This window comes from Myotis brandtii, unplaced genomic scaffold (genome assembly GCF_000412655.1).
Source record: "Myotis brandtii unplaced genomic scaffold, ASM41265v1 scaffold45, whole genome shotgun sequence".
In the NCBI taxonomy this organism is placed as follows: Eukaryota; Metazoa; Chordata; class Mammalia; order Chiroptera; family Vespertilionidae; genus Myotis; species Myotis brandtii.
Window position 1 is genome coordinate 7,458,005 of NW_005367209.1, and position 9,884 is coordinate 7,467,888.

At 51.7% G+C, this 9,884-nt stretch overlaps 1 protein-coding gene and 1 long non-coding RNA gene across 2 annotated transcripts in view; one reads left to right on the forward strand and one right to left on the reverse strand.

Annotated features, from left to right (window-relative positions):
* Nucleotides 1-9,884, reverse strand: part of TGM3 (transglutaminase 3) — a 40,589-nt gene that overhangs the window by 29,948 nt on the left and 757 nt on the right. Inside the window, exons 2-3 of the mRNA XM_005874733.2 lie at nucleotides 1,252-1,425; nucleotides 329-571 (exon numbers count right to left, since the gene is read on the reverse strand). Coding sequence (XP_005874795.1) covers nucleotides 329-571; nucleotides 1,252-1,425 — 417 coding nt within the window. The remainder of the gene's footprint in view (nucleotides 1-328; nucleotides 572-1,251; nucleotides 1,426-9,884) is intronic.
* Nucleotides 8,614-9,884, forward strand: part of LOC106727572 — a 6,233-nt gene continuing 4,962 nt past the window's right edge. The window contains exon 1 of the long non-coding RNA XR_001363806.1: nucleotides 8,614-8,985. This is a non-coding gene — a long non-coding RNA (uncharacterized LOC106727572). The remainder of the gene's footprint in view (nucleotides 8,986-9,884) is intronic.

Consider the following 9,884-nt stretch of genomic DNA (forward strand, 5'->3'; position numbering starts at 1 on the left):
AGCCTTTTATATATATAGATCATGCTATGCAGTTTGTAAAAGATCATGAGATTCCTGCAATACCCCCAAAGGAAATAGCAGGATGTCCATTTAATGGTGAATAATTTGAGGCTCAGAAAGATAGAGGGACTGTCCAGACTCACACAGCTGGATAATTGGCAGAGCTGGGACTCAGACCTATTGCTTCTGACTTATAGTTTCTGTGCTTTTTCCATATCCCACAAACTTTTCCTAATCAAACCTAAGCCCATGAAAACCACCCCACTCATCTCCTTTCCACGGGCACTGCTTGGCTGATGGCTGGGAGTATGGGTGGTTAGGTGCCTACCTTGTGACCAGGGGTTAAAGAGCAGTATTAACATCCCAAGTTTCAGAGTAAAGTTGTTGCCCTGGGTGAAGACCTGAAGGTTCAGCGTGTACCACCCTATGGGTGCATTGGCAGGACTGGAGATGGAGATGTTCAGAGTGTTCTCCCTCTGGGACACGAGCTGTGCATACCAGCTGCCACCACTTGTCCCACTGGAGAGTGAAAACACAGCCCTCGTCTTGGCTGATTCTGAGGGGGAGGGCCCTGTAAAAGAAGAAGGGGTCAATGAAAACCAAGGCGTACTGACTGGACTGTAGGGAGAGGTCAGGTTCCAACACAACCACAGGGGCCCTTCCACGGGCTCATCCAAGGAAGCACCACATTGTGGCGCTGGAAGCAACTAGAGCAGTGGTTCTCAACCTTCCTAATGCCGCGGCCCTTTAATACAGCCCCTCATGTTGTGGTGACCCCCAACCATAAAGTTATTTTCGTTGCTACTTCATAACTGTAATGTTGCTACTGTTATGAATCGTAATGGAAATATCTGATATGCAGGATGTATTTTCATTGTTACAAATTGAACATAATTAAAGCATAGTGATTAATCACAAAAACAATATGTAATTATATATGTGTTCTCCGATGGTCTTAGGCGACCCCTGTGAAAGGTCGTTCGATCCCCAAAGGGGTCGCGACCCACAGGTTGAGAACCGCTGAACTAGAGAGACAGACCATGTAGGCCAAATTCCTCTTGATTTGAAGACTAGGATTCTTGTGCTCAAAGGCAGGCAGAAACTTTCCCAAGGTCACACAGAGTCAATGGCAGAGCTGGGCTAGAGCCCAGAGCCCAGTGACCTCAGTGTCACCATCCTCACCTCCTGGATGCACAGTCCCATGGGCTACTCAGGTGTATGTGGGGGATGGGGGGAGCAGGGAGCAGGTACCTGTGGAGGCTATGAACCCCAGACTTTCTCCAGATCTAAGAACTCGGTTGAGGGTCAATGAGAAACTGAACGGTTGACCTCGTCGCAAGATGAGCTCCTGGCTGTTGTAATTGTCTGTGCTATGCGCTTGCCGATTGGCAGACATCTGCCAGTCGATATTCTGGGGTTTTAAATCTGTGGGACAGAAAAGAGAAGACCTTAGGTTCTAAGAGGCAAGGAATAGTGGCATGGCAAGGTATTTCAAACAATAGTACCTTATTTGGAAAGGTATAAATTACCAAAGGACTAGTCAGCGAGGTGCCAAACTTCTAGGAAAAATCACATTAAAATACAAAGACCTTGACTGAACATACTGAGAACTTCACAAACGGTTGGTTCCCCTCTGCCCTTCAAGCAGCTACACTATTCGGACCATGCTGCCTGGTCAGCTGTCACTCAGCCCTCAAGGAAGTGGCCAGGTGCTCAGTGTAGCTTTAGCCAACCAGCCAGGAGAGCTGCGTAACCAGAGCACCCACATTCTGTCCACTTTTAGCACCATTCCTTGGTGGATGGGGGCTCACATAGAATGGAGAGGAGGCTAGTTTTCTCAACTCCACCGCCCTGGTTTGGCTGGTTTGCTTTTCCCTTTGCATCTGCTAGACACTCGGTGCCTTTTCCCACTCCAACATCCAGCAAATGTTTACTTGTGTATTTTATGCTTTACACATGCAACACCTTGGTGTTGGCCTGGGCCTCTGATGCTGGGGAGAATAGCATGACTCCGGGCAGGATTTGTAGGCCTAGAGATTGGACTTTCAAACACTCACTGGCAAGAGCAGTATAAAGGAGCAGGTCAAAGGCCCATGAGATCTCTGGATGACACCCGAATGCAAACACCTCGAAATTCACTGCCCCTCCCCGCTTCCTCTCACTTGATTGTGGAGGTGATGGAGCTCAACTGAGAAGAGTTTATGAGCGGTACCATGAGGGCTGGGAAGGTTAGCCTACATAAACCTTTAAAGAGTTTTATTCCTCTGAGTTATGTTTGAGACGTTTCATCATCCATGCCTTTGCAAACCAAACTGATTTTTCTGTCTTTATGATGAGACCACAGCTATGCGAATGTGGAGGCACATCCCAGCACCAGACACAACTTCTCTTTACATGTGTCTGTCTCTCTTCACGAGAATGGGCCTTCTTGATTTTTGTATTCTGAAGCCCAGCACATTGTTGACTACATTAGGACAACTAGGTAAACAAAGGAATGAAGGAGTTCAATGAACAAACAAACAAAAACTAATGTCAAACCATGACCATCATGACTACACCTCAAGATTTAGTCCATAAGAAAAGGTGAATATGGGGCCTTTATTCAATAAATATATTGAGAGTACCTATTATTCACAGGACACTGGGTTAGGCACAATGTTGGCAGTGTAAAAAGTATGAAAATAAGTTTTAACCCTCAAAGACCTTCAGCAGTGAGGAAGACACTGAATGATGGAACAGGGTAAATCCGACCTCCCCAGCAAAAGGTGTCTAGGAGATGCAGGCGGGAAAGAATCACTTTCGGTCTCAGGAATTAGAAAAAGCTTCATGAAGATGCTGGGCCCTGAAGGAAGAGGGAATTTTGTCAGGTGCAATGGAGCAGCCTGCATCCCAGGCAACAGGAAGAGAGGCCAAGGCACAGGAGAGCAGGTGTGTTATGTGGCTAAAGCAAAGGCTCTGACCACAAGGGAAAGGTGAGGCGAAGATAGTGTGGCTCCAGGGCAGGCCTGGGGCTGGGGGCTCCCCTTCTAGTAGCTTTGGAGATGGGCAGAGGACTCATCATAGATACTCTTTCAAGTGAAATCCAGCCCCTCTGGCGTGGTGAGCCAGACTAAGCTCCCGGAGAGGAGAGGGGTGCTCAGAAGGTGGTCTTGCTACCAGCTCATGGTACTAAAGATTCATTCATTCACACATCCTCTCATTCGTTCATTCATTCATTCAACAAGTAATTATTGAAAGAATACATTAAGTTTTTGCACAAAATCAGAGAAACAAAAACATTCATGCAATTGACAAGTATCTATTGAATTCAGGGAAGGACACACAGAGGAATGAAGGGACAGAGGGAAGGAGGGGAGAAGATGAACGTTCCTGGACATAAATAGCGAATGGAGACAGCCCAGATCTTAGACACTCTCTGGCAACCCCTATATGTGTAGATACTAGTTCTCTCTCGAGCAATGGTCCCACCTTTCAAACCCCTGCTTCCTCCCCAACCTTGCTCACGACCTGCTGTGCATCCCTGCAGGTTGACATTTGGTAGAACTTTATTCCGTGTCTTATTTGAGAAAAAAGAAGAGCCCTGAGGACCATGTGGGTTCAGATAACATGAACCCTCTAGAGCAAGCAGGTCAAACTCAAAGGCTAAGACAGGTCAAATAAATGAGGCATGTGGCCCGTGGGCCGTGAGTTTGACCTGCTTGCTACAGAGACTCTTCACCTCCCTCTTAAACACAAAAGGATGCTTGTCTTCTTCCAGGTGAAGCTCACTATTCCAGACACGAGCTCTTTGAGAGCAGAAAGAATGTCCCCAGGCAGCCTCTGCCAAACACAGGGGTGAGGAAAGAGGGGTTCAGGGATTCCACATCTATAGTGGCATCTGCCTCCCCTTCAACAGGTCCACATCCTTCTTTGCTCTGTCCAGGGTTATGCACTATATGCTGTGGCCGAGCCAATGGCAGAGGCTTCGCCCTTTCCTCCCAGAGCCCAGTGGCTCTTATGAACATTTATATGCAAGTATTTGTTTGAATACCTGTTCTCAACTTCTTTTTCAAAATAGTTGGCAAATACCCTTAGCCTGCTTACCTCCCCCTTCTTCCATCCCGCTGCCCGGACTGTGGAGGGATATGAACAGAGCTCTAGTGGTCATCCTGGACCATGCGTGCCCTGGGAACAGCAGTGTGGGCACTGCACGGTCCCGGGCTGCCTTTTCTGCCCAGAACTGCCTACATCCACACCTGTTATGTAAGGAAAAAGGAAACATCTATCTCATTTATTTCTCTAAGCCATTGCTATTTGGAGCTTCACTGTCATTCACATATACCTGATGATGTAACCCCCCAACTTATTCTGGGGTCCACCTTTGGCAGGGGTAACATGAGAAGCGCAGAACAGAGTCCAGACTGTGAAAGGGAGTGACTAGTCAGCTGTCTCAGTCCTTATCGGCTTGACTCTGTAATTGAATCACCTACAGCAGACAGGTAAGTGGGACTGGGCTGTGGGTGAGTGACTGGGGTTTTCGCCTCCTCTTCCTGGGAGGACCACAGCATAGAGTTGCTGGCAGATGGCCCAACATGACATAACTGATACTCCAGTGGCTGGTCTCCCCCACCTGCCCAGACCTTATTCCCTGTGTCTCTTCTCTAGGCAAAGGCGTATTTGTATCTTACAGATTTCTAGAGTTGATGAGGGCTGATAAATATATTAAAAATCCAGCCAAGTGTCTTCAGCATTTTTAGGGACCACGTTAAGAAATACATTTCACAGTGTTTCTCTACAGGGGTCTATACCTGACGTGAAGTTTCACAGAACAACACGAACTCCTACTGCCATTTTCCTCTTCCACTTCATTTTAATTGCTGGTCATAATCCACTAAATGATTTTACAACCTACTAATGGGTGACACATGGCAGCTTGAAAAACAGTGATATAATCCCATATTCCCATATTACAGGTAACAAAACTGAGACCCCGAAAGGGGAAACCATCTGCTGAGGTTACCAGGTGGGGGCGGGGGTTAGAAGCAGAGCTTGGCTCAGAATCCGGGTCTTAGATCCTGGTAACTGAGGGTCTATGAGTCATTCTCAATGCCCCCTGAGCCCGTGGAACATCTCCAACTCCTGGCTGGCCCCACCACCAGCCCCAAGAACAGGTGCTTTCCTCTCCGCTCTCACTTCCTTCTCTCTTGGGCCTGTGCCATTCCCTTTATCTTTCCCCCACATTCAGACATTTGCAATCCCTGTGCAGCACACGTGGTAGGATTGCTTGGTACCCAGTTGGAGAGAAGCTGGGGGTTCCGAGAGTGGCTGAGTGAGGGGCCGGTCAGGCTCCTGGGATGAAGTGAAGGACCCTGGACTGGTTGTCTGGAAGGCTGAGGCCTTAGGCAAGGTCTCAGTGTCCCCGGAACATACTTTCTCCATATGTAGAAGGAGAGAGTGAAGCCTGCACATCCTTGTGGGGTTAGTATTCAGATCCAACATGTACTCATCACTAGCACCTGGACCTCCAGAAATTGGGGGTGCAAGTCCCCTGGGGTCCCACACATAATGACAAAAGCAACACAGGAGGGTTTGAGTTTTTTGGGGGGCTGCCATTGAGGACGTCCGCTCTGCCAGGCGCTGTGCTAAGCATTTTACTTGCATTATGTCCAAAACCCTATGAGATATTATTCCCACTTCACAGATGAGGGATTTGAAAGTCCAGTCAGGTGACATCACTTGCCGAATATCACACACTCAGGCAGAGCCTGCACCCAAGCCCAGACTGGAAGCCAGTGTTGTCTGACCACATCTGACTCCAAGCTGCCACCCTGCAGCCAACCGAGGTGGCTGGGGTGGCCATGACTTGGCATGGCTCCAGGAAGCTGCCAGAGAGAACGGGCCACTCACAGCCCACGGCCTGTCTCAACATAACATGGTCAGGGGGAGAGCAGAGGAAGGAAGAAGGACTCCTGGACAAGTTCATTTAAGAGAGCTTGACTCAGACCCGTGGTTACTGCACCTGAGAGGCACCTGGGGAGTTTGGATGGGCCTGAGCCCCACCCAGGACCAGTTAAATGAGAATTTCTGGCTTAGGGACAGCATTCGTATTTTTATTTTGAACTCTCCTGGTGTTTCTAATAAGCACCCAGGACAGAGAATGACTACCTTAGGTTGATATATCGTTTTACACTTATCAAAACTCTTTCACATTAATTATCTCACCTGAGCCACATAGCAATTCTGGGAGGAGGTGGGATGGGGTGGGGACCGGGAACTCACTGCCTCCTTTTTCCGCAGGAGGAACACTCTTTGTGAGCCCATCTCTCAGCCCCGACCACAGACTTTGGGGCAGCCGTGGGCAAACTACGGCCCGCGGGCCGGATCCGGCCCGTTTGAAATGAATAAAACTAAAAAAAAAAGACCGTACCCTTTTATGTAATGATGTTTACTTTGAATTTATATTAGTTCACACAAACACTCCATCCATGCTTTTGTTCCGGCCCTCTGGTCCAGTTTAAGAACCCATTGTGGCCCTCGAGTCAAAAAGTTTGCCCACCCCTGCTTTGGGGCCTCATTCCTGAGCGACAGGGAAATACTTTCCTCCCTTCGGCTCACGCCCCAGCGGCATGTGGGCCCTGGGGAGGAGAGTGATGCCCCGCCCGTGGAGGAGTACGGCCCAGCGGGGTGGAGGCACGGAGGACAAGTTATCCGAGGTGAACAAAAACAGCTCACTGGGGACCTGGAAGTGTGAGGGGGCTGGCAAGGAGGCAGGGGAGCTCTTTGTGGAAGAGGTTCCCCTGAGAATTGCCCTCGATTCGAAAATGGACTTCATCTCATAGGGTTTTTCTTTAGGCTTTATGAAAAGTTCCTCCAAATGAATGAGTTGTGTGGACTGAGCACCTATGAGGTGGGCTCCGCAATAACCCCGTTTTAGAGATGAGGAAACTGAGACACTTCGGTTGAGTAACCTGTCCAAGATCACTCAGCGAGTGGGGGACTGAGTGGAGAGTCAATCCAGGCTCGTCCCTGGACGTGTAGTTGTAACCCGTGGGCTCACCCCCCGTCTGTACTGATCCCAGGTAACCGGTGGAAGCACGGGCAGCCCTCGTTCCAGGTGGATGCAGCTGCTGGCAGGTCTGTGTCCGCTGACCTGGGAGCAGCTGCTGCCCCAGAGGAAAGAAAGCAGGTGGGACTAGGGTGGGGAGGGGGGAGAAAAGGCAGCGTGTCCCATCACAAACGCTGAGTGCCTGAAGCCATGAGCCTCCGAGCCCAGGGCGCTCTCTCTGCTTTCAGAGCGACCACAGATCTTGCTGGGGTTCAGGCCCCACTGAGCCAAGAAGCTGTAGCCCAGTGTGAGGAGGACCGGGGTCCCTCCTGGATTCCAGGCCAGGAGGAGGCAGGACCCCGAGAGAAAGAGCCGCTATGCCCCAGCTCCCAGGAGAGACGTTTTGTGGCAGACCCACGGCCTGGAATGGTCCTCGCTGATTGAGGAACGAGGCCCGAGAAGGGAAGTCTCTGCAGCCAGGCCAGCACTCTGCCCAGCAACATAGTCGGCAGCGAGCCTCCTGCCCCGGCGGGGAGGGCCTGGCCTCTCGCAGGCAGGGCCTGAGGTTCGTGTTCGAACCCTGAGAGCTCTGCCTCCGACCCGGGGCCTCCGAGTGGATGTGGGGATGGGGAGCGAGGCCTCCACTCCACAGGGAGCCCAGGGTCTGTGCTCACGGCCTGCATTCCCGTCCACCCTGGGGCCTGGACTCAGCGGGCAGCAGACAGAGGGTGCCACGTTGCAGGGCCGGGGGAAAGGGGTGCCGGCTGCCCTCAGTTGAAAATCCACAGGTACCTTTGCACACAGGGATTCCCAGCTGAGGAGCTGAGCCTGCACAACTCAGGTGTGAGAGTTAAGAAAATCTGCGATCAGTGGACCCCGTTCAGATGCGTGGTGTTCAAGGTCAACTGAACTTCATGCAGAACACTGGCAGGCCCTCCTGCACCCCCACCGCCCCACCCATAGCTCAGCTGCCCTCTCCACCAGGAGGCAGTCACCGAACCCCTGCTGATTCCAGCAAGAAGCTTAAATTGGGAACTGGACACAGTTCTCTCCAACCTACACACATTGACCCATAGTCCCCTCGGTCGCACCTGCTGACCCACCCACCTCCCTTCCCCGCTGCCCAGAACACTCCTCATGCCACAAACTGCTCCTGACCAAGCACGCCAGGCAGAGACACAGCTCCTTGCACATGGACCCATAGTCCCCTGGGTCGCACTGACCCACCCACCTCCCGTCCCCGCTGCCCAGAACACTCCTCATGCCACAAACTACTCCTGACCAAGCACGCCAGGCAGAGACACAGCTCCTTCATCTCCGCCTCCCACTGCGCCCACTGCGGCCCCTCTCCCTGGGTGTCCAATGAATACTTTCATTCATTCCAGAGGCCCTGATTGAGCACTTTGTGGCTGAGCGACCAGGAGCTGAGCTAGGAACTGCATGTTGGCAAACGGAAGGGTATAAAGATTCTCTGGTCTGTTCCCCGCCTTTTTAAAAACTTATTTCCTTCCAACCAGCCATTGTCTATGTTGGGTTGTGACCTCAGAAGGTCTCTGGTTGGTTTAGATGTTGAGCTCTAAGAGGTTAAGACCTCCTGACTCACAGGCACTGGCACACAAACCGGGCTCACGGCAGGCAGCACAGCGGCGGGCCCGGGGCTATCCACCCACCCACGGCCCACGCCCGGCACTGGCCCCAGGCGGTGAGCACTGCTGGGGCCCATCGCTCTCTGTCCCTGGCTTCTTCTCAAGGTGAGAGTCGTCAGGACGGGAGGGAACCTGAAAGTCCACCTATTTCAAGCCCTTCATCTTACAACCGGAGCCCGAGGCTTGGTGCTGGCAGGGAAGGCGGAGACTGCTGGTAGAGCTCAAGTGAGGGACCAGCTCTGCTAACAGGACACAGTGGCCAGGGTGCTGCTGGGACCGGGTCTGGGCTGTGCCACCCACTTTCCGAGTGATCTGGTAAGTCTCTAGCCCTTCCTGGACTGCCTCCTCCCCCTGGGGGAGGGCGATGGCCTTGGTGACAGCTGACATCTCCTTCTGCTACAGTCGACAGGATCCCGAGCTCCTCTCCTTAGCAACCCAGCGTGTTGCCGCACGTTCGCTGCAGGAAATGTGGGTGGGGGGTGGTGTCCATTTTGCTGCCCTGTCCTGATCGTGGTGATTCCTGAAGGAACCAGCATTCACCTTTTGTACGATGCTCAGCGATTTCTTTGGCAAACCTTCCTGAGGCCCTAACCACCATTCACGATGTTTTACAGGCTGGGTTCATGCCTTTTTTGGGGTTTGGCGAGGCACTAGGCCGAGCGCCCAGGATGGCGATAGTCAGCATGCCGCCTAGCGGGGGGCTGTCCAGTAAGAGCCCGGATCCTCTGTAGCGACCGCAGAGCTCAAGGACCTGCACGCCTTGTGGTTCTTACCCACCCGCCTTCCCTGGCGCTGCTCCTAGGGAGCCTGGCACACCTGCCTCTTCTGCTACTGGGAGGTTTCAGCTCATCAACTCGCGTCCAAAGAGGCTGCCGCTGCTTCCGAGTGTGTGGTTTACTTAGAAGCATTCCCGTGCTGCTGCTGGCTTCTTTTAAATCAATTTACAGGCTGTCACGCGCTCACTGCCTTGTGGCTCTGAGATGTGCTTTTCTTTGCCTGTGTTACTGACAGCTGGTAAAAGTGCACCGAGAAACACGGGAAGCAGGTACCAGCTGGCTTGACACAGCAAAGCTTATATCCATCTGTCTACAGCAGTGGTTCTCAACCTTGGCTGCACATTAGAATCACCTGGGAATCTTTTTAAAATCCTGATTTCTGGGCCCCATGCTCCAGAAATTCTGTTTCTTTGTTATGGGGTGGGGCCACAACATTAG